The 26,165-nt window shown below is 39.6% G+C and overlaps 1 protein-coding gene across 2 annotated transcripts in view; it reads right to left on the bottom strand.

Annotated features, from left to right (window-relative positions):
• Window positions 1–26,165, bottom strand: part of ANOS1 (anosmin 1) — a 202,472-nt gene that overhangs the window by 161,330 nt on the left and 14,977 nt on the right. For both annotated transcript variants that reach the window (XM_004063761.4, XM_063703282.1), the window contains exon 2: window positions 9,460–9,507. In XM_004063761.4, the coding sequence (XP_004063809.2) occupies window positions 9,460–9,507 (48 nt within the window). The remainder of the gene's footprint in view (window positions 1–9,459; window positions 9,508–26,165) is intronic.

Consider the following 26,165-nt stretch of genomic DNA (forward strand, 5'->3'; position numbering starts at 1 on the left):
ATCCAAAATGAAGGGGAATTAATTATACCCGACTTGAGACATTTTCTGCACAAATCTCTCTCTTTGAATTACACAAGCCTGCACTTCTCCTGAAATCATTGTCAAACGTGATTTGGCTGTGAAGTCACTGTTTGCTCCAAAGGAGATCAATAAGTTGGACAACAGATGCTTGGTGAACAGCAACATTATTCTTGAAATGTATCATATATAAAGTCAAGAGATATTGTATAAGCATCAGTAAGTATTGCAACAGGTCTAAAGTATCTAAACATTTAAAATTTTGATCCACTACATATTAGAATTGCAATCAGATAAAAAACGTTCACCTTTGGTTCTTGGGTACTGGGGCACGGTGCATTTTCATGTATGCCTGAGTTTTCATTTTGCTCCTAAGAAATGTCTTCCTTGGGCTCTATGGATTTACAGTCATTACCACATAAATCACAGAAAGCATCTCATACAAAACAAAAATTTCCACAGTCATATTCAGATGTGTTTCAGAGGTTTGGCCCTCACTCGACAAATTTCACAGATGGCAAATGAAGCTGTCCCGATTTTTATACAAGCAAAACCAATCTTCCTCACCTCTAAACGTGGTTCTGAATAAAGCTGGAAAATCACTAACAGTTAGGAGTTGTACCCTTATAAGAACTGAACTCCCACTGAGATTAAAGCTGTAAGCCAAGGCACCAAGATTGGGCCCTAAATTACCACTTTTCAACACATACACTCCAAACCAAATGGGGAACAAAAGTCAAGCCAGTGAGTTCTGGCACCCAAAGGCAGAAAGATAAGCATGCAGGCTCCCCACAGATAGGTGGTTGTTACTAAGTGGCATGCCATTGTTTGTTAGATGCAAGGTTTTGAAACATAACTCTGAGCTGAAGGTTAAAGGAGAAATCTTTTTTTTTTTTGAGACAGTCTCAATCTGTTGCCCAGGCTGGAGTGCAGTGGAGCGATCTCAGCTCATTGCAACCTCCACCTCCTGGGTTCAAGCGATTCTCCTACCTCAGCCTCCTGAGTAGCTGGGATTACAGGCGTGCACTACCACACCCAGCTAATTTTTGTATTTTTAGTAGAGACGGGGTTTCACCATGTTGGCCAGGCTGGTCTTGAACTCTTGACCTCGTGATCCGCCTGCCTTAGCCTCCCAAAGTGGAGAAATATTTTATAAAGTGAAGACAAGACTCATGCAAATATCAGATGAAAATATACCAAAGATTTTATTTAACTCAAGAAATAGTCATATGTTACATTTGATTCAAAGGAAAAATCCCATAGATAAATAGACAATAGACAGATAAATGATAGATTAAGATGGATGGATGGATGGATGGATGGATGCATGGATGGATGGATGGATGAATAGGGTCAATAAGGAATGCTGGTGCTGAAATGGATTTACAAATATATGCAAAATGTTGTATTCCTGGATGAAGCATCAAGTGCATTCCACTAGACAAAATGTATTTGCATTTTCATGGACAAGAGTTATTTTCATTATCAATTTTCTACCATTTGCAGAGTGGGAAAATAGTTCAAAGCACTGAACACTGGACAGAACTTGGAGAAGTGCAATACAGAGAAAAATAATCTTTACTTTTGCCAATTTTCAAGTCTTTCACAATTTTCTTGACTCTGATCATCACATTTTAACACTGGATTTTCAAAAATTAGCTGTAATTTATTTGAAGTTTTTTTTCACTATTGTTTACTATTCATTATTTGAAATCCCTGCAGTTTGACAAGCAATGTTCTACAAGCTATGTCAGAAACTGTCCATTTTTGTTTGACTTTAAATATTTTAAGATATGTCTTTGTATTGTCAGAAGAATGCATTTTTATTGTTTTGTTTGGGTTTAGTTTTGTCTGTGTGAATGTAATGTCATAGAAGAGGGGTTGACAAACTACAGCAGCAGGCCAAATCCAGGTTGCCACCTGTTTTTGTAGAACCAGTAAGCTAAGAATGGTTCTTTCATTTTCAATGGTTGGAAAAAAATAAGTAAAATATTATAATGTGAAAATTACAGGAAATTGAAATTTTAGTATCTACAAAAATGTTTTATTGGAACATAGCCACTCTTCTTGGTCTATGTATTTTCTACTATTGCTTTTGTGCTGCAACAACAGAGTTGAGTAGTTGCAACAGATACTTGATGGGCTGCAAAGACAAAGATGGTTACTATCTGGTGTTTTTTTTAGAAGTCATTTGCTAACCCTTATCCTAGAACACTGCATTTAATGAAAAGTTACATTGAAAAGGATGATGGGATTCAGGACACACTACTCAAAATACGGCACCTTGGCATATTAAAAAAACAGAAGCAGGAAAGTCTCTCTGACCTCCCCTCCTCACCCACACATATGCTTCTCCCCGATGCAGGGCATACAGCTTAGAAAAGCTTTTCCAACATTCCCAAGAAGCAGGTCAGAAGACACTCATGTGAGGGCCTCCCAATCCCTGGAAGAAAGGAACATGCTCATCTCTGAAGATGAAGGGTCACAGAGAGGAACCTGAACAAACAGGCCTTGCTAAATTCCCCAGTTTATCTCCACTAGATCACACCCTTTTTGTCCTATCATATTTCTCCATCAGTATTCACTCTTCATCAAAGCTACTATAAAAATACATAGAATTAACAATTTACTGGAGTCTTCATTTATTTAGGAAGACTCCCACAGCATGCAAATCTTACTAAATAAATCTGCAAGTTTTTCTCTTCTTAATCTATCTTGTGTTAAAAGGACCTAAGTCATGAACATAGGATGGGTAGAGAGAAGGATATTTGTCCTCCTCTACCAGAAAAAGCCACTGGGAAACATAGATGTTAACATGGCTCATTACAATATTTTGACTCTGTGCTATGACTAAACACCAGGGCATCTTGCCCATGAATTTGAATTTCCTGTCAAATGCTCCAAATCATTCCTCAGTGGGCTTTTAGGGAAATTACATACAATGAAAGATAGAATTTAAGAATAAGCATTTCCTCTGAGCTGGAGGCTGTCTTTGGCTGGATATATCATTGCTTCAGGCCTCAGGTTCCTGAAGCGCACAATGAAAGAATTGCACTGGATATTCCTAAATATTCTCTCTAGCTTTAGAATTCTTCTCTCCATCCTTCATGCAAACAATGATCTCAGTGGTCTGTATCACCTATGTTCCCTTACTGAGAAGAGCCATCTAACTCTTAACACAGTCAGTCCTAGGATCCATGTGTCTGTGGCTCACTCAAATAGTTTTCTCTTTCTTCATCAAATATTTCCATCCCAGAGTACCAAATAAGTTACGAACATGAGAATTGAGCCTTAAGACCATGAGCAGAGCCTAATAGAGACTGGGTAATTCACATATTAACCGTTAATGGGTGAGTACAGAGGAACTTCAGAATGATGGAAAAGAGTTAGAATTGTGAGATTAGCAAAGAGAAAAAGCAGAAATGGATTCTAAAGGTACACAAATGCTCTAATGGTCAAAGTAAGGGGGAGAAGGTGGTTATGTCCCCATTGGTACAGTAATGGGGACTCATAAGGAATATTGCATGAATTTTTTTTTTTTTTAGACAGAGTCTCACTCTGTCGCCAGCCTGGATCTCAGCTCCCTGCAAACTTCACCTCCAGGGTTCAAGCGACTCTCCTTTCGCAGCCTCAAGTAGCTGGGACTACAGGCGTGCACCACCATGCCCAGATAATTTTTGTATTTTTAGTAGAGACAGGGTTTTACCATGTTGGCCAGGATGGTCTCCATCTCCTGCCCTTGTCATCTGCCCACCTCAGCCTCCCAAAGTGCTGGGATTACAGGCGTGGGCCACCGCCCCAGGCTGGAATATTGCATGAATTTTTAAGAATGGATGAAGTAACAATATCTGGGAATTTTCTCAGTGAGCAAAAAAGTAAAAAATTAATGCAAAGACCAAGTTCACCCTTCGTATCACTTTATCACTAGGGCCTAGGGCACAGTAGATGCTCAGTGAGTATCTACTGAAATGGGATTAATCAGACTCTATTGGAACGAGCAAATGAAATGTATTTAAAGAAAATGTTAAACTAGAAACATAAATAAAAGGTCTGAACAGCCACAACATTATAATATATGGGAAAAAATAGGATCTGATTTACATTATATTTGGCATGGAGTAATTTGTTATTTAAGAGAAAGGTTAATGAAAATAGGTTCTTAAAGTAATAGGTCGGGCATGGTGGCTCACACCTGTAATCCCAGCACTTTGGGAGGCCAAGGTAGGCGAATCACTTGAGGCCAGGAGTTTGATGCCAGCCTGGCCAACATGGAGAAACCCTGTCTCTACTAAAAATACAAAAATTAGCCAGGCATGGTGGGGGGCACCTGTAATCCCAGTTACTCAGGAGGCTGAGGCTGGAGAATCACTTGAGCCTGGAAGGCAGAGTTGCAGTGAGCCAAGGCTGTGCCACTGCACTACAGCCTGGGCAACAAGAGCGAAATTCCATCTCAAATAAAATAAAATAAAAGTAATGTACATTGTTAAGATTGGACCAACTTAAAAATATTATTAGAATGGAAATATATCACGTTTTATCAGTATGTTTTACATTACTATAATAATATTTCATTCCAAAAAGTATTTAGTGTGGTTTGGACTGAAAAAAAGGAAATTAAGATAAAAATTGTTTGCAAAACATATCTAGATAGAATTTTTAAAATACATTATTTTTTATGCCAAAGGTGTATATTTACTTTCTTGATTAGAAATAGGTGATCTTATTACTTACTACTAAAATTGAACTACTAAAAATAAGTGATTGTAAAGGCATCATTTTAGGATAGATTTGATATATTTTAAAAGGCTTGGCCAGGCATGGTGACTCACGCCTGTAATCCCAGCATTTTGGGAGGCTGAGGGGGGCAGATCACTTGAGGCCAGGAGTTTGAGACCAGCCTGGCCAACATGTCAAAACCCCATCTCTACTAAAAATACAAAAATTAGCTGGGCATGGTGGCAGGTGCCTGTAATCCCAGCTACTGGGGAGGCTGAGGCACAAGAACTGCTTGACCCCAGGAGGCGGAGGTTGCAGTGAGCAGAGATCATGCCACTGCACTCCAGCCTGCCACACAGAGTGAGACTCCATCTCTAAATTAATAAATAAATGGTTTGCCCTGAATCATCCGAGACTGAAACTGTGTTTAGACGTCAGTTTTGCGAACAGTTTATTCTGGAGTGGCCAAGGGCATACCACATTCTTATGGGTTAAATGTTCTCTCAACATAAAAAATAAAGAAAAGAAAAGAAAAATCACCTTAATGGAGGAATATCTAAGGAATCTATTTCTCCGGGAATCTACTATGTATCCCTAAATGAAGCTGAATCAGAAGAGTAGGCCATCTTTAGGCTGTATCTTTCTGACTTCCCACCAGACAACAGGAACATAAAAGCAAGAAAGAGAAAATATGGCTCATTTGCTAGAATTGGGTCACAGTTTTGCCAGGAAGTTACACTATTCACAGTAGCTATAAGGGTGAAAAAAAAAAAAAACCTAGTGCATCAAGAGAATCAACCACTAAATTGAGCAGGAGATCTTTCATAACTTTTAAAAAGTTATTCTATAAGACTTCATATGTGTGAGGTATACAATGAGAAAATCACCGGCTTTTAATTCCACCGGAACTCAGTTCAAATCCTGTGTAGGGAATTTACTGGTACTTATTAGTAAAGTGACTTTGTAAGAAAGTCACCCACCTTTTCTGAGCATCTATGACATGAAGGTGGTCATTCCAAGATGAAGCCGAGATTAATTTCACTCACACACAATTCCATCTTCATAGAACAAAAGAAATGTGAAATAACAGTAACTTAAGCAAGATAGAAAGGTATTTCCTCTTCATGTGCAAGGCTGGTATGGGGCCCCACAGTATCAAAGAGCCAGGTTCCTTCTATCTTTCTTGTCAGTTATTCTCAGCCTGGACTCCATCCTCAAAAGTACCTCATGGCCCAAGAGAGCTCCTGGGGCCCCTGCCATTGGTATGCCCTCTAAGAAGCAGGGAAAGATAAGGGGAAGAGAACAAATGAGTGCATTTTCTAGCTAAATCAGTTCCCTTTAAAAGAGGCATTTTGAAATTTCTTCACAATGATTCCACTTGGGCAAGAAATTAGTTACTGGCCATATTTAGAAGCAACGGAGCTTGGGGAAATATAGATGTTTAACACAAGGTGACAATGTGCTCAGGTGAGGAATGAGCTTTCGATTAGCAGAGAAGAGGAGAAACCAGATTAGTAGGCAAAGAGCAATCTCTCTCACCAGTGTTACAGAGTACATGATGACAATCAGAATTCCTAGACATACCTTGTGCTCAGTAAACTACACATTTATTTTCTTTCATATAATAAAGTAAAACTGCTGAGGACTATGCTCTTAATTTCTTTTATAACTTCACAAATGTGTAGACCAGAGTTTGTCAATCTCAGCATTACTAATATTTGAAGCCAGATAATCCTTGCTGTGGGAAGGCTTTTCTGTGCAGTATAGGTTCTTTATTAGCATCCCTGGCCTTGACCCGCTAGATGCCAGTAACTCCTCACTCCCAACTGTGACAATCAAAAATATTTCCAGCCATTGGCAATTGTCCTGGGGGAGGAAATTGCCCTTGGTTGAGAACCACTGGCCTAGACCTGTGCTGGACAATAGGCACTCTTCTATATTCTCTAGGGTTGAGTGGTGCAGGGGCTAAAGATCCTTGAGCTCATAGTGCTGATTCCATTATGTGGAACCCAGCATACCCGAAGTCAGAGGAAGCACAGAGACGAATCTCTACAGTTAAAATGTTTTCTTCCAGCCTGGCCAACATGGAGAAACTCCATCTCTACTAAAAAATACAAAAATTAGCTGGGCATGGTGGCAGGCGCCTGTAATCCCAGCTACTCGGGAGGCTGAGGCAGGAGAATTGCTTGAATCTGGGAGGCAGAGGTTGCAGTGACCCAAGATTGCACCACTGAACTCCAGCCTGGGTGACAGAACAAGACTCCATCTCGAAAAACCAACAAACAACAAAAACAACATCAAAGTTGGGGACAGAGCACAGGCAGTCAAGAGACAGCCAGTGAGAATCAGAATAGGGCTTTGGATTTTAGTTTGGGTGAGACGGAAATGAATCATTAGGTTTAAGGTAGACAGCAGTGTGATGCCACTTATATGTTTGAAGGGTCTTTCCAGCAGCCATGAGGAAATGTGATTGTTTGGGGTCAGAGTGGAAGCTAGGAGACCCATCGGGTTGCTCTTGGATTCATCCGAGACAGAGAGAATGGCAGGTTGGAGGTGGGAAGAGTGGTTAGATGAGATCTGTTCCACAGGGGCTCTGAAGGAGGAGCTGACAGGCTTTGCAGATGGTCACCAGAAGTGATTAACAAGTGTGTGGTTTCTAGAAAACATTATTCAAACCTAATCTTTTAAAATACATCATCAGAAAATTGTAGCATTAACACTGCTTCTGACTTTTCTGAGTTTTCTGACTTTTCTTTCCCTATATTTGTACAAACTGGTTTCTAGAGTTGTTGGCCTGTAAGAAACACAATGTAGAAGACAGGGATGTATATGTCTCTACTGGTTTGTTGAGTGATTACAGAACCATCATCAATATGTACATGCCTGAATTTTCCCATTTGTAAAACTGATGACTATGTGACTACGGATTACCAGTAACCTTATTAACCTACACATTAAGAGAAAAAGCCCACCTAGTACTTCATGAATCCCAAAAGAAATGCAAATTGTAATTATCTGCACAGGTATCCAGTTGTGCTAACATCCAAAGGAGTCAAACTTTGATTAATGAGCAAGATTCATTCCCAAAGATTCCCAAGGATCCCAAGTTAAAGACAACCCTTCAATTTCTGTCAGCTTTGTAATATATTCCAGAGTTTCAGTTGGGCTTAATTGTGACTTATTGATTGATTTTTGCTTTCTGACAAAAAGGATTGCTTTCTTTCCTTGTGAAATTCAAAGTCTCTCATGGCAGCCTTGACTAATCATTTGCAAAATATGGTTTAACCATCTATGATCCCTAGTGTACGAATTTCTTTCACTGCAATAATTTTAAAGTAATTCAAATAAGCCTGTTCTAATCAAATTCCTTGTAAGTCTGCAAAAGATAATTTCTTGATGGAATATGGAAAAAATGAGTGCTTAAATAAGAAGTATTACCAATGTAACAAATTATCATTCCTATAATACATGATTAATACGACACTGGACAAAAAGAATACTTATGAAATTTAATCAACCTCATAGCATTATGTGCTTTATCTGGAATGATGGCATGAAAAAGTTATCTAAAATTCCAGTTGAAGACCAATTAATATAATCAATACCAGAAAATGTCTGGACAGAACAAATGCTTAGGACATTACATAAAAAGAGTAAGTGGACCGTAACCAGGCATTTCATTCCTGCCTAGTATCTAGACAGTCAGAGATAAGCAAAGCTTATCTTCATCAAATTATTTAACAGTCACGTAGGAACTCTGTTCTATTTTAAAGTAACACTCATGTGTATTCAGTGAGCATGATTGTGGAAATGCATCATTAGAACAAAGTTTTTGGTTTAGGAATATTATTCTATAATAATTTATTGTATGTATTTGAAAGACCTTTCACAAAATAATCCTTTTCATAAATATGCTATTTCAAGATTATTATATATTCCTTAGATTACTTGTTGTTTATAAAATAAGGTGTATTTCTATTTTAGGACTAAAAGTAATATCCATGAAATAAATTTTATGAAACACTATTATGATCCCAAAGTTTTGCTCCAATGTTTTTAGCAAACTTTGTAAACTTTACTCATTTACATAACCTGATTACGAAACCTACTTCAGACTGGAGCTACAGTACCAACATATGTATATTTAAAAAACAAAGATTTTGGTGTATTGGGATTGAGGTAAGAATTGTATTATATCAAACATATAAATGAGTAACATAATAAAGTTTATAGTACTTTAGTGTGCAGCAAAGAATACTCAAAAATGGAAAAGAGACTCTTTAATGAAAAAATCAAATTATTTAACCAGCAATTCCTACAAAGAAACCAAAATACATGCAAAATAACATAAGTATAAATAGAATACATTAAATCTTCTCTGGTCTAACCAGAGGGCATTTTCTTCTTAATGTTTTCTTAACAGAAAATTACAAACAACAATAAAATACAGTAGTATATAGAACCATTGATACCTGTATCTTGATGGCAGTGGTAGCTACGTAAATCCAATCTTACACATGATAAATGTCACAAAATCATATACATACATTGCATGCATATCAATTTTGTGCTTTTGATATTGTTTACAATTATTTAAAGTGTAACCATTGGTGGAAACTGGGCATATATGATTTCTCTGTGCTGTTTTTGCAACTTACCGTGAATCTATAATTATTCCAAAATTAAAAGTTTTTTGCACCATTCATACAGGTATAGGAAACGTACCTTAGAACATTGCTTGTGATTCTGGCACCAAACCAGGGAACCATTGTTCTGCAAAAAGAAAAAGGAAAAATATTGATCGATTAGAAAGCTACACATACACAGATTTCTAATTTAAAATTATAATTTATGCATATAATTTTTGAATATTTGCATTTTAACAAATGCCCAATCTTGCAAAACCTGCTGTCCTTCCCTTCCAATGATAGAAAATGTATTTGTAATGTAAGTTTCATTTTGTTGTTCATTTCATGATGTAAACAAAGACATATAAAATACTAAAGATTCTAAGCTGTCTGAAATGAAAAAGGGTCTGAGGCAACTTTGATGGTGTGTTGAGCAGTGAAGCAGGTAAATGAACACTAGACGTTCCGCCAATAGTCAGCAGTTTTGAGAAATTTACAACTTAAGCATTGTGGATGTTTTTGATCTCAACCAATTTACAGAAATAAGAGTTTGGGATTGGGAGAAAGATCTTGTATTAGTCTGTTCTTACACTTCTATAAAGAACTACCTGAAACTGGGTAATTTATGAAGAAAAGAGGTTTCATTGACTCACAGTTCTGCAGGCTTAACAGGAAGTATGGCTGGGGAGGCTCAGGAAACTTACAATCATGGCAGAAGGCAAGGGGGAAGCAAGCACATCTTACCATGGCAGAGCAGGAGAGAGAGAGAGAGAGCAAAAAGGGAAGTGCCACACACTTTTAAGCCATCAGATCTTGTGAGAACTCACTCCCTGTCATGAGAACAGCCAGGAGGAAATCCACCTCTATGATCCAATTACCTCTCACCAGGCCCATCCTTCCAATTCGACATAAGATTTGGGCAGGCACATAAATCCAAACTACATCAGATCCCACGTGAAAAGCCTTCTCTTACTCTTTCACAAAACATATGATCACAGACAAGAGACTTAACATCCCCATGCCTCAGTTTATCCATCAGTAAAGCAAGCCTAACAGCAGTATCTCATGCATCAGGCCACTGGGGTAACTAAATGAAACAATAGATACACTCAATATATAACAAATATTTGGGGCCGGGCGTGGTGGCTCATGCCTGTAATCCCAGCACTTTGGGAGGCCAAGACGGGTGGATCGCCTGAGGTCAGGAGTTCGAGACCAGCCTGGCCAACATGGTGAAACCCTGTCTCTACTAAAAAATATAAAATTAGCTGGGTGTGGTGGCACATGCCTGTAATCCCAGCTACTGGGGAGGCTAAGGCAGGAGAATTGCTTGAACCTAGGAGGAGGAGGTTGCAGTGAGCTGAAATCGCACCATTGCACTCCAGCCTGGGCAACAAGAGGAAAACTCCATCTCAAAAAAATAAACAAATAAATAAAATTGTACTATGATTTATTATCCTGAACATTAGAATTTCCGTATTCCACATAACTAAGATTTTGGTGATTTTTTTTTTCTCTGGTTGGGATCTTTTAAGTCAGGTTATGCTAGGCTGGAATAGGTAGCAAAGCTAGCAGAAACCATCACCCAATAGCTAAAATGTCATGACCTCTAGTTCTCTGAAGTTCAAGGTGGAGATGAAACAAAATCTCCCATTTCCTATGTTTGAATGTCTAAACTTTTAATATGAAGGATACCAGTATTGACAGAGCAAGATGATATATGTTTGCAGTTATGAGAAAAGAAAATTGAACCAAAAAATATCTTTTAGAAAATACTTTTATAACAAGTTTATTGAGATATAATTCACAAAATTCACTCATTTAAATTGTACAACTTGAGTATATTCAGGAAGCTATGCAACCAACACCACTATTTAATTGTAGAACATTTTCACCAGCCCAAAAAGAAACCTGTACCTATTTGTAATCACTCCCATTCTGTCTTCCCCACTACTTGCCTTACCCTGGCAAACACTAAATCTGCTTCTGTCTTTATCTATTTGCCTATTCTGGACATTTTATATAAATGGAATCATACAATATGTATCTGGCTTCTTGATGCTAAATGCTACAGCAATCTTGCTTCATGTACATTGTAGTATATATTGGTACTTCATCTTTTTGACTGTCAGTTTCAGCTACATGGATATACCACATTTTGCCCATCCACTGCCAATAACATATCTGAATATGTCCCTTCCCAGTAATAGCTTAATTATAGGATCCCCCCCAAACCACTAAATAAATCTCAGCTGTATAGGATTGGCAATCTTCTTCTTCAATGTGAAGATTATTGGCTTAAAAGATCTCGGTCCCATATGAATGCTTTAACTATGAAACCCCTCTAGCATATAGCCCTACTTTTTACTTCTTCTCAGCCTTAACTCCTAATAATTCCTACACATTCTTAGGATTTTAGCCAGCCTTAACTCCCAATAATTCCTACACATTCTTAGGATTTTAGCCAATTTCCTATGAACCTACCTACCACCTACTGAGTTCCGTACGTCCACATCTGGGCCCTCATCTCTCCCCCCACATCTATGCCCCCCATAGAGACAGTAAGGTCTGAAGCTGGAGACGCATACGAACAGCTTAGGGTGAAGTTCGGTATGATTTTTGGCAGGGATTACATCAGATAAATAATTAGATTGGGCAGAGGCCAATGCTGGACAAATGATGGGCGTGGTTGAATTACTGGAAAATGAGATGTTAGGAGAAAGCATGTAAGAGGGCATAACATACCCTTTTATAAAACTGAAGTTTTATAAAGGGAGCCATTGGCTTGGTTATAAGCTAAAAGTTCAGAGGGGCCAGGCTGACTAGGGGATGGTCATAAACAGCGTGACAACTGCAAAAAGCAGGGGCCAGGCATTGAGCATGCAGAAGCTGGGGGCTGGGGCAGGGCAGCTTTGAAGAACTTCCTACATGACAGCCAGCCTCAGCATGTTGCACGGTGTGTAAATTCATACAGGATTGGCTAAAATCCTAGGTATGTGAAGGAATTATTGGGAGTTAAGGCTGAGAAGAAGTAAATATTAGGGCTATATGCTAGAGGGGTTTCATAGTTAAAGCTTCCCCTGCTTCCCCTGTGCAGAGTTGGCTCCTGCCAGGACTTCCAACGACGACACCTGTCTGAGCACATCCTGGATTCAACTTGAGTGTTCCAAGCTCCTCCCCAACCAGTGATGGGAAGCAATGAGGCACCTTCTAAAGAGACTCAGGGCTGAAGTGGACAGCCTCAGACCTTGGAGACTAGGTCAAAGCCAGTTCCTGAAGGTCTTTTTCAGCACCATCTTGGTTTGAAGGTTTTGAGTCTTCTTGAGTCAGGTCAGCGGGGTTCTGCTCCTTGGACTAGAATCCTTGACATGGGCACAGGTGAGACCTCCTTCCCTTCCGGATGTTTCTTTTCCTAGGCAGATGGGCAGGACCTTATCTCTGGATGAGATCAGGAGACCCTCAGCTATTTCTGCACTTGCTGGATTCCTCTTTGGAGTTTTATCACACCCTCTCCTGCTGAATTATATGCTTTATTTTGTCTATGTCTTGGTTGCTCAACTAGATTTTTCCCTGGGGACAGGATTCCATGTTTCCTCTTTACCTGTCTGTAAGACATTAGCAAGGGAGGGCAGCTCTTGGTCCTCACAGAGAAGGCACATTTCTGAGGCCATGCAAGAGTGACTGGGGTTCCAAAAGTGGGCATGGCAACTGTTGCCTGGGGTTCCAAAAGTAGGCACAGCAACTGTTGTCAACAGGTTGACAAAAATATCACTAACACGGCAATACACCTTTGACTATTATTATTATTATAGTGGCCAAATCTATGTGGCAGAAATGTGCCTTGATGTTTTAATACTCACCCCATGTAATCATCCCACAAAATGACATAAGCTTCATTTATTTATTTTACAGTTAAGAAACCTGTAGTCAGGGAAACCAAGTAAAATATGCAGAGTGACAAAGCCAGTGATTAACCTCAATGGTAAACAACACAACAGGAAAACCCACAGGTGAAGAAAGGAACAAGATGCACACTCGATTTTGAAGGAATTTCCAGATTTATAACCTTGAAAGGAGAGATGAAGATTGGTCCAACAGTCCTAAATACCATATGTTGAGGTAGCAGCAGTTCAGATGGATGGGGTGGAGCAGAGAATAGGAGGGGAGATCAGGTAAATAGAAAGTAGATTGCAGGATTTTCATTACAGAAGATTTTATCTCTGGAAATAATATTTTTAATTTAGCAAATATCAGAGAGTTAATTAAAACAAAAATAAAGGATTAGAGTCCTGAGAAGCCCTGTGCAGGACACACCTTGATATGGTTTGGTTGTGTTCCCACCCAAATCTCATCTTGAATTGTAGCTCTCACAATTCCCATGTGATGGGGAGGGATAGAATGATTTTTTAAAATTAGTGGGGACAGCATGTCATAGGCTGCTTGGGATGATTAAAAAGATAATCCTTGTAAAGTATTTATCAAAATGTTTGGCTCAGGATTTTTAAAAAATCCTTTGTTATTATTGATGTGATTTTGTTGTCATTTGCCATTATATTGTCTTTAGCAGTTTGGGAGTAATCCTGGACTTAATATCTCCCAGCTCACAATGGATAATACTCACCCTAGACTAACTGATTCAGTCTTATTATAGTGAGACTCAAAAGTATTTAGTATTGAAAATACTAAGATACAGTATTTTAGCAATACTGAAATACAAATAAAATTTGCAGTAAAAGGATGCCTTTCCATTCTGTTTTTTCCTTGGGTGGAAGCAATTTTTCAACATTTGCCAACAGGATGAGTGGGCAATGGTATTGGTATTTTTACTTTAATTTCCTGACTGGCTATTTATTTTCCTTTACCATGGATAGTCTGTCTCTTTTACCTTATCTAATTGCGGATTGTTCACCATTTTTAAAATCAATTTTAGCAACTATTAGTATCACTTAGGTTCAATGATCATTTGTCTATTGCAAAAACTCTCAAGCCCCTCATTCATCTTTTGCATTTATTTGTGAGGTTTTTCCACAAGGAAATTTTATATGCATGCACACACACAGATGCACGCATCCATGCATTCACATATATATTTGCCCTCAAAATGCATCCATAGTTCCTTTTTGGATTCTGGGTTTCCTGTTTTTCTTAAAATAATTGCCCCCATGCCAAGGTTTTGCAGCCGTTCTGTGCTTTTACCCGTATCAGTCATCATGTGCTGTGCTATTTATCTCTACTAAGAACTTCTAAGAACCCTGCCTACTAGCATCAGGGATGCCAATAAACCCTCGATTAATGCTGGCCACTTTGTTTAGGCCAGATGCTACCCCATCACGATCCACCTATGTTGCTTACATATAGTACTCTTTGAGCAGAAGAGCAATAAAAAAAATACAAGAATCCAGTATATTTCAATACCCTGCCCCAGCAGAAGTCCTTCGTCAGATTACAATAGCCTTCACCAGTTAAGCCATTTGACAACAAAGATAAAATAACAGTATTTGCAATAAAGTCTTGTTCTGGCTTAAAGCCAACAAAGATAAAGAGTCAAAGTACATTAGGCTAGAAACACATTTGCCTCTAGAACCATCATTGTAACCTCCAGGTAGGATTAGACAGTGGGACTTTTGTAATTATATAAAGATTACATCCTGTATTTTATTGGTTTAACTAGATCAAACATGAATGCTAGTCAATCTGGCTTTCAAAGAGTTTATATAAGTTCAATCAACTGCACCCAGCCATTATTTCAATGACATTTTCCAAGTCTTTTCATTTCTAGCCTTTTGATTTTTCCTTAAAGAAAGATAACTCTTCAAAAGCTTCAAGTAAAGAAAACACATCATTCATGCAGACAACACACACGGGAAGAATAAAGATAAATGGAAACTAGTTCTCTAGATCCCACCATATGAAAAGAGAAAACAGGAACAGATCTCACTCATTTCCTTCAACATAGCCAGGTGTCGGCATGGAACAGCTAAAGAACTAGTCAGTCTACAATTTCCAAAATACATACCAAACTAGTGTCTAACAATGGAACTGAACATTTGAAATAGAAATCAGTCAGGAAACCCACAATAGACGTTAACTTTACCAATCAATGCTTTGACACTGCAAATAATTAGCTGTGACCCTGAATGGACAATTTTGTGTCCATGCTTGGTGTAAGTTATTTTAAAGCAATAGATGAAACTATAGATACAAGTCATTATATATTTGTCCAAACCCATAGACCGTACAACACCAAAAGTGAAGCGTATGTAAACTATGGACCCTGATGATGATGATGTGCCAACGTAGGTTCATCCCTTGTCACAAATGTCCCACTCTGGTGGGGGATGTTGGTAATGGGAGAGGCTGTGCATGGTGGGGGCAGAGAGCATGTGGATATTCTCTGTACCTTCTGCTCAATTGCTGTGAACCTAAAACTGCTCTACAAAATAAAAAGTCTATTGAAAAGGTTCAGGAGGAGGGCTTTCTTTATATATTTGTTGTTCATAAGTAAGATTTCTTTCAAATGTTATGGAATATCCTCAGCAGTCTTTTCATTAACCAAGAAAAAAGTCTCTCTGTATTCTACAAATATTTCACATTTAATGGAATTCTACAGGAAACAAATATTTGACCATATAGAAAGAAATACACCTGCCTCCAGACACCCAGCCTTCCCATACTGTCCTTTCTTCAAAGAAAATGCGACTTCAACCAGGAAGCCTTCCCTGACCCCCACGCCCTGACTGCCACAGCTCTCTCTCTCTGTTGCTTGCTCTTATAATGTTCTGCACTTCTCCCCCCAGGCACTCTATCACACAGTGGACAAGTGTAAATTATGTGTGTTGATTTAATTTAACGATCATATGCCCCCCAGCCTGGAAAAGCTTTGGCGGTAGTGTCTATCCCTAGCACATGTTTGCTATTGGCTCTCTGGCACATAGCAGCGTGCCTGACACAGAGTAAATGGTCTTCACAAATGGTACTGATTGAAGAAATAAATGAATGGAGTAGGAGGTCATACAAAGGAATTTAAGCTTTAGTTATTAGGTCCTGAGGAGCTAGAAAGAATGATATAAATAGATTGAGCTGATGAAATGTTTCATCTTCTCTGGATGGAGCTTTTAGGAAGTAGGCTCATTATTTTGTTTCCTATGATGTAAATGTCCAAGAGATTTGGCATGATGACACCGAAAACTGAACAAAGACTTGCATTTGGGATCAAATATACGTTATTTAATAAATAAAAATACTAATTATCTTTTTATAGGGTGTAGATACAGTATCTAAAGAAAATATATAGAATAGCAAATGTCAGACTTTTCTTCTTCTCATCATTCCCTAAACAATACAGTGTAACAGCTATTTACATAGCACTTACACAGTATTAGGTATTGTAAGTAATGTACAGATGATTTTAAATATATAGGAGGATATTTGCAGGTTATATATAAATATCACACCATTTTATTTCAATAACTTGAGCATCTTCAGATGTAGGTATCTGCCGGGGTGGGGAGGGGAGGCAGATCCTGAAACCCTTAGGGTGCATTATAACTTTGATATACTTTTCCTGAAACTAATAGAATTGTGTTCTTCAAGTATATTCATCCAAGAAGAACATACTGTTGTTTCAATGTAACCAGCAGTTATTTTCCACCTGTACTTTTAAAACCAACTGGCCAGGCATGGTGGCACACGCCTGTAATCCCAGCACTTTGGGAGGCTGAGGCGGGTGGACCACGAGGTCAGGATTTCAAGACCAGCCTGGCCAACATGATGAGACCCCATCTCTACTAAAAATACAAAAATAATCTGGGCATGACAGCACATGCCTGTAATCCCAGCTACTCGGGAGGCTGTGGCAGGAGAATTGCTTGAATCCAGGAGGCGGAGGTTGCAGTGAGCTGAGATCACACCACTGCATTGCAGCCTGGGTGGCAGGGCGAGACTATGCCTCAAAACAAAAACAAAACCAAAAAACTTTAGTGGGAAGCTGAGTGCCAGACAGTTTAAAGGAACAATAGAAATGTCTAAGAAACTATCATCAGAGCGAAGAGGCAATCTACAGAATGGGAGAAAAATTTTGCAGTCTATCCGTCTGACAAAGGGTTAGTATCCAGAATCTACAAGGAACTTAAACAAATTTACTAGAAAAAAATCAAACAACCCCATCAAAAAGTGGGTGAAGGATATGAACAGCACTTCTCAAAAGAAGACATTTATGTGGCCAACAAACATGTGAAAAAAGCTCATCATCACTGGTCATTAGAGAAACGCAAATCAAAACCACAATGAGATACCATCTCACACCAGTTAGAATGGTGATCATTAAAAAGTCAGGAAACAACAGATGCTGGAGAGGATGTGGAGAAATAGGAATCCTTTTACACTGTTGGTGGGAGTTTAAATTAGTTCAACCATTGTGGAAGACAGTGTGGCAATTCCTCAAGGATCTAGAACCAGAAATACCATTTGACCCAGCAATCCCATTACTGGGTATATACCCAAAGGAATATAAATCATTCTGCTATAAAGACACATTCACACATATGTTTATTGTGGCACTATTCACAATAGCAAAGACTTGGAACCAACCCAAATGCCCATCAGTGATAGACTGGATAAAGAAAATGTGGCACATATACACCATGGAATACTATGCAGCCATAAAAAAGGATGAGTTCATGTCCTCTGCAGGGATATGGATGAAGCTGGAAACAATCATTCTCAGCAAACTAACACAGGAACAGAAAACCAAACACCACAAGTTCTCACTCATAAGTAGGAGTTGAACAATGAGAACACATGGACATAGGGAAGGGAACATTACACACCGGAGCCTGTCAGGGGGTGGGGGGCGAGGGGAGGGATAGCATTAGGAGAAATACCTAATATAGATAGATGATGGGTTGATGGGTGCAGCAAACCGCCATGGCATGTGTATACCTATGTAACAAACCTGAACGTTCTGCACATGTATCCCAGAACTTAAAGTATAATTAAAAAAAAAAAAAGAAAGAAAAAGCAGTACATATACACAGTGGAGTATTATTCAACCATAAAAAAAGAAATGTCTTTAAGAAAACAAATGTCAATTTCATTTCAAAGTTCTTGTGAATAATGAAAATCATCAAAGAAGAAAATTATGCAAGACCAACACAGACAGAAAACAATATTAAATAACTTTACATGACTTTGAATTACATTGTTTTCTTTTCTTTTCTTTCTTGAGACAGGGTCTCACTCTGTCACCCAGGCTGGAGTGCAGTGGTGAGATCACAGCTCACTGCAACCTTCACCTCCAGGGACATTCTTCACCACGGTTATCTGCAAAGAGTATGACATGATGCGAATATTTATCTGGCTATAGTGTACTTTAGGTGATACATAATAACTAGAAGTGTTTTGAAGCCTTCTTAGGTCTTGTATTTCCTTAACTGTTGTAGGTGTTGTGTTCTTAATATAGGATGTTTTATAAATAAATATAACTAAAAATTCATCAAGAAAAATTTTAGCAGAAACTAAAGTTGCATAGACTAAAACTATGACTTGCAACATTTCTTAGCTACATCAGGATTCAACCTTGTCCACCCTGGGAAAGGTAGTGTGCAATAGCTGCTCTTATGCACAAATGATTGAAAACCATTATTTGTGTTATCTTATAATTTTTTTTTTATTTTTTTGAGATGGAGTGTCGCTCTGTCGCCCAGGTTGGAGTGCAGCAGTGCGATCTCCACTCACTGCAAGCTCCGCCTCCTGGGTTCACGCCATTCTCCTTCCTCACCTTCCCAAGTAGCTGGGACTGCAGGCGCCCGCCACCACGCCTGGCTAATTTTTTGTATTTTTAGTAGAGACGGGGTTTCACCGTGCTAGCCAGGATGGTCTCGATCTCCTGACCTCGTGATCCACCCGCCTCGGCCTCCCAAAGTGCTGGGATTACAAGCGTGAGCCACCACGCCCGGCCGTGTTATCTTATAAATTTATGAGGGCTTTTGAAATTCCAATTTTATAGTTAACCACATGAGCCACATAGGAGTCCAGAGCTCTCTGAGAACTTCTACCTCACCAGCAGTCCTTCTGTGCAAAGTATTTTCATCAATGGGCATTCCGGTCTCTGTCAAAGTGTAAGATCTATTTGAATCTGACCAAGCCTGTTCTCTAAACACAACCAGGATAAGAAAAAGGACCCAACAAGTGATTCCAAATACCCACTCAAAATGTTTGTAAATGGTAGCATTCTGACTCAGATGATACCATATCATTACAACTCAGAGAAGATCTTTGAGGGCCATTCAATCCATCTTCTTGGTGAAAACAAGACAAATGTAACTCGTTAATGACATGTCATTGTCTCATAATACAGGGAACTTTCCAAGGGAAAGAGGTTACAGTGTCCCTGTAACATGTTACTCCGCTATGCTGACTTTTCCATCCTGAATTCCTAGCGAAATCTCTCAAAGCCATTCAAGGGAAAAGGGGTGAGGAGTTGCAAGTGATCAACTTTCAGATTTTCTGCCTGCTAATATTTTATCCTCTGATTAACTAATTCATCTAGTAACTCTCTCCAAAACATTTACCATGCCAAAGGAAAACATCAAAACCAGAAGAGAAAAACACAATGCAGGGACCATCCTGCCTGAGTGTGAAGAAGGAAGATCACACACATATTACTGAATTCCATAATATTCAAGGGCAGGACCAAGACGATGACACAAACCACATCATGGAAATGAGCATATAGTGGGGAACTTAGAATTTCCACTAATGTCTGAGGAGAAAGGAAAAGCAAAGAATGGGGTTGGAGGAGAAATCTAAGTGTCCAATAAACCTCAAAATTACCATGCTGAAGAGGAATCTAAGTGTCCAATGATAGCTCTAAACCTCAAAATTACCATGCCTAAGACTGTCCCGAATCATCAGGTTAGTCATTGTCACACATCTGAATAATATGTGAAAGCCATTGGCAACAGTGGCAACACAAGAGTCAGAGGAAAATTCTACATCCTGAGAATGGCAAGTTAATAGCAATTCAAGTTCAACAGTCTCCCTTTGTAGATGAGTCAATTGGGGCTCAGGAAGGCTAAAAAATGTATGAACTATTACTGATTCAAACACAAAGAATATTTTAATAGTAAGCACACCTTACTTAAAGTCAAAGGCTTTATTTCACATGCCAGGCTACTACTCATCCATCATGGGTGGTAAGCTCTCAGAAAAATAAATGTCTTCTTTTCTCAAATGAGATGAATAATGTCTTTACAAGATAATTACAGAGATGTCTATGAAAACCACCTGTGACCATCCAAGGTCAAGGCTGTAGTCTAGCTGGCAAGATGCCAAGTTCAGTGATATGACCACTTTGCACACAAGGAGTGACTTTCAATAACGTAGAAGGTTTCAGAGAGCTCTGGGGCCCCACCTGGAGGTTGATTAATCCCAATTAATCATGCGATTAGCCATGGAGAAGTCAGAATTCTAAAATCCCTCAGTAAGTTTTGATACAACAATAAAGAAAATGGTTTCCAGTTCCTTATAAATAAGAGCAGCCTAATTAATTTCTACATTGTATGGTTGTTTCAAGTCTTGGCAAAGGCATAATATCCATGTAAAGAATAGAATCTATACAGTTGTTTAATGCAAGGTTACACTAAATTAGATTCACATATCAAAACCCCACTTGGGAGAACATGAAAATGCAATACTGTCAAGTGCTATTCTTAGTATAATTTCAAATTCACATTGAAATATATGACTTTGTTTCCTACGGCTGCCATGACAAAGTACCACAACCCAGGGGGGCTGAAAGAGCAGAAATTTATTGCCTCTCGGTTCTGGAGGCTGAAAGTGTGAGACCAAGTTATCGCAAGACCATGCTCTCTCAGAAAGGCCATAGGGGAAGATTGGCTCCATGACTTTCTTTGAGCTTCTGGTAGTTCCTTGGCTTGTGGCAGCATTCCAACCTTCACATCCGTGTCCTCACATCTCTGCATGTCTGTGTTAAAATTTCTCCTTTCAGTAAGGACACCAGTCATATTGGATTAGGGGCCTACCCTCCTCCAGAATGACTCATCTCAATTAATCACATCTCTAACGACGTTATTTCCAAATAAGGCCACTTTGCCACTTTCTGAGGAACTGGGGGTTAGGACATCAACATATGGAGTTAGAGGTGCATTATTCAATCCAGAAGTGACTAAAATAAATTAAAGCCATGGGACAAATACTACATTGTTTCAGCCACACTTCAACCTGCACCTCAGTTAATAATCTATGTGTTAATATGTTCACGTATTATTTTTTCAATTTGCTTCAACTCACTATCAATGTTTATTTCTTCACTTTGGCCTCCTTGCCATCTCCCAGCAAATGTCAGAACATGGTGTTTTGTAACAACCCATCTGTCCATCTCACTGACAATGGTTTTTCCTTTCATAAAGTACTTCAATATGACAGCAAGTGGGTGCATCATAAGAAGGCATTTGTAATCCATAATGTAAACTGTTTAGAATCAAGTAGTCCAGTTTTGGTGAAAATTGATTGCTTGAATAAACATGGAAGAACCACACCGTCATAATGAGGCGATTTGGCCTAGCACACAATTCTCCCCAGGTGTAACCAATCTACTTTTAAAAAGTTGCACCCTCTGGTGAGACCTTCAGCTTTATGTTCCTGATCTTTGTTCCATACCTGGACCTTGACTACTAATGACCCATTCTCTCCCAGGAGACCCACTCTCTCTCCCTGAACACATATGTTCAGAGGAATTGACAATGGCCTCTTCATCTGTCAACAAGGTGGAATCAAAACTCATGTTTCAAAAGATATGGCAGCCAGACAGTGACTCCAGCCCTCTCATTTGACAAATGAGTCTACTGATTCTAAGTGAGCCTATAATGATGTTTCTGCTGAGGACACCACCACTGACTTCTACTTAGTAAGCTCACACTTAATCAATTGTACATAACCTGAATCAAAAAGGGCTGCCCAGAAGAATGTCCAAGCTGGGGGATGGAGAATGGACAGTTCCAAAGCTAGAACTTGGCACCTCTTATCAAGCAAAGAAAGGTACCAGAGAGAAGCCCGACAGCATGACTGACTGAAGCAGTGGCTTTCAAAGTGTGGTACTGGAACCAGTGATATCAGCCTCACCTGGAAGCTTTTGCAAATTCTGGTGATATACCTTACACTCGTAGAATCAAAACTCCTGGGGCTGGAGAGCAGTGAGCTGTTTTACAAGTTGTCCAAATATGGCTGATCCCCACAAAAGCCTGAGATGCTTACTCTTCCTTTGCTTTATGTGACTTCACGAAATACACTCCAAATGTCTCTCTCTTTTTTTTTTTTTTTTTTTTGAGATGGAGTCTCACTCTGTCACCCAGGCACCCAGGCTGGAGTGCAACGACGCGATCTCAGCTCACTGCAACCTCCGCCTCCCGGGTTCAAGTGATTCTCCTGCCTCAGCCTCCCAAGGAGCTGGGATTACAGGCGCCCACCACCACACCTGGCTAATTTTTGTATTTTTAGTAGAGACGGGGTTTCACCAGATTGGCCAGGCTGGTCTTGAACTCCTGACCTCAGGTGATCCACCTGCCTCGGCCTCCCAAAGTGCTGGGATTACAGGCATGAGCCACCGCGTCTGGCCCAAATGTCTCTCTTCTCTCCCTTCCAAGTGTCCCAAATAAATGACTGAGACCCTTATTCAGCTCTTACAGGTATCTCATCAGATTCTTGTCATTGAGAAAGAACAACCCTCTTTGTAAAGCAGTAAGTTGATCTTTGCATGTGCTGGTTTCTTTTTCTCCAAGACCAAGACTCAAGGTAACAACATTCAGGGCGGTCTAGACCTCTCTGGCCTCTGCTGTCTTGGCCTCATCTCGGTCTCTGGCCATTTTCATACAGAACAACTGTAGAAACATGTAATTTCTTGCTGGGGATGACTGTGTGGCAAAAGCACAAAGCAGACTTTAAAGGCACTCTCAAATCACCCTATTATTTTTCAAAATAGATGCTTGGCAGCTGCAAAGCTTGACAGGTGCAATATGTTATGCATAATAAGTCATTCCCACAAGGCGCATTACTGCCTGGAATCTGGCATGTTGACCAGCAGAGGTTAAGGATTAATGTTAAGTTATCAAGCTAATTACTCACATGCATTAAGAGTAGGTGGAGAGGATACGCTTCCAGATAACATGAGCTGGGAACTACTGCTATTATCACTATAACCATTAAAAAAAAAATCTAATTGAAAAAACGTACCGTGCCCCAGAGATAAAAACTATTATTTCCATGTGCTTCCCTACTGAATATTTTAGCAACACATTTTGGAATATGCCTGGTAAATCCTAGAAGTTGTTGTTTTAATGGTAAAGCAAAACCCCCATCTTGCTATACACATGTAAACTGGGAGATGCAGGACTTAGTTGAGCTTCATTTGTAGTAGGGCACACCCAAGAAGGGGAAAAAAATGACTAAAAATATATGTTTTCCCCTTCTAATTGACTTTACTAAGTGTCAGATTTTTGTCACATTGTTTTCTTGTGATATATGCTTTTTCATTATGCTAATTTATGTTATTCATTAAAGAGTGCAGAATAATTCATCAAACTAAAATAGAGCACCTCGTAGTCTATTATGCCCTGACTTATATTCTAACCCATTCATCATGATTCTGGGTTATTTTAATATAAACTTCAAAAGACAGTGTGTTTTAATGAGGGATCACTTGAGAAAACATTATTAATTAAATGTGATGCAAGCGCAAAGAGCAATAACCCCAAGAAAAAACTGCTTTGCAAAAAAATAAAACTCATTCCAAGAAAAATGTGTTCATTGCAGAATTAGAAGGATGTCTGAAAAGTCAGGTATGTTTTCCCAGTAGAATAGATGACTTGGAATGAAATTACTTTTTTTCCTTACACAATATTTATCCAGGATTTCAAATTTCAATTTAAAAATCTACTTAATCTTATCACGGAAAGGCGAAATATTTCTCTTTTTTCAGAGACAGGGTCTCTCTGTCACCTAGGCTGGAGTGCAGTGGCTCAATCATAGCTCACTGTAGCCTCAACATCCTGGGCTCAAGCAATCCTTCTGCCTCAGACTCCCAAGTAGCAAGGACAAGAGGTATGCACCACCAACCAAGCCTGGCTAATTTTTTCTTTTTCTTTTTTTTTTTTTTTGGTAGAGATGGGGTCTCACTCTGATGCCCAGGCTGGTCTCAAATTCCCGAACTCAAGTGATCCTCCCATCTCAGCCTCCCAAAGCACTGGGATGACAGGCCCACCATGGCCACCCAGAATGGGAAATCTTTAAGTAACAAAAGCACACACGAGAGATCTGCATGTCATGCCCTACTGATTGAACTAGATACTTCAAAACAAACTGGAAAGAGTCTCTTAAATTAAAAAATTAAGTTTTTAAATCTCTTTTGGAAGTGGAGGGGTCTCTCAGACCAGACTGTAGAGCACTGGGGATCCAGGGTTACATACCATTCATTTTATTTTAGCGATAGGGTCTCACCGTGTTGCCCAGGCTAGACTAGAACTCCTAGGCTGTGATCATCCCTCCTCAGTCTCTCAAGCGGCTGGGGCTACAGGCATGCACCACACTATTTTTGAATCCCAGGATCATCAGCACCAGGCACTCCCTCTGGGCCTAACTCATCTTGATGACAGCCAGCGCGTCTGTAGAGCGAAGTAAGAGGCTCTGTTCTGAGTAAAATGCATGGCATCCCAGAAAACTCAATGAAGCAGCATCACCGTCAAAATGGAGGCAAAGGGCAGTCGATGGTCTGAGAGAGAGCGCAGAGACAACAGTCTTCAGAAAGGAAAAGAAGTTTACTTGCAAAGAAGTCCCAAAAACAGAAGACCTTAGGACCAGCTCACCAACAGAAATAATGATAATGTGAATTTAAAGAAGAAGATGCAGCATAACTAAGTTTGCATGAGTCTGCTCATAGATAAAACCATCCATCTACTTGTATGATCATGCTCACATGCCACGACACATCTTCACAATCAGGGTCGCCAAAGACGCAAGGAAAGTGAGGTTTTCGTTTAGGAGAGAGAAACTTAACAGAATGCTACAAGGTCTCATTTATTCAGAAGATGAAAACTTGTCAGGCCAACCCTGTCCTTTTGTGGTCATCTCAGGGCCCAAACCTTCTCCTCTGACTGTGAATGGGGATGTCCATGTCTCCCCATAAGCGAGAGAGATCACAGCATCAGTTTTGATTCCAGAATTACTTACAGCAGAGATGTAAGCATAGGAAGTGACAGAACCAGGGTAGGGCACCAGCGATCTGGATCCACAGTGCACTCTGGATCACCCTGTAACCCCTCCTCTTGTGGCCTCCCATCTCTGAGCTAGTGCCACCTGACACCTCATTTGTGTCTGTGCACCCCAGTTCCCTGACACAGTCCTTTGGGAATGAAGGCATGTGCCTTGGTCATCTTGGCAACACCAGCGCTTAGCAAAGAGCCTGACACAGCACAGACCCTTAGTGTTTCCTGAGAACAAGAAGCTAAGCCATGTCATGACTGCCAGGATGTTTGCCATAGAGTGGAAGCAAAACATATACAGATAGAGACAGACACAGAGATAGAGACCCAGAGACAGAGACAGATGGAATAGATATGGATATCCCGATACAAATATTCACATACTGCTATGTTTAGAGACATCAGTTTTGCCATGACTGAAGGTGGGAGGTATGGTACTGGCATTGGGTAGGGAGAGGCCAGGGATGCTGTGGAACCATTAAAATGCACCAGACAGCCCCTCCACTCAACAAAGAAGAATCTGCTCCAA

This window comes from Gorilla gorilla, chromosome X (assembly GCF_029281585.2).
Source record: "Gorilla gorilla gorilla isolate KB3781 chromosome X, NHGRI_mGorGor1-v2.1_pri, whole genome shotgun sequence".
In the NCBI taxonomy this organism is placed as follows: domain Eukaryota; kingdom Metazoa; phylum Chordata; class Mammalia; order Primates; family Hominidae; genus Gorilla; species Gorilla gorilla.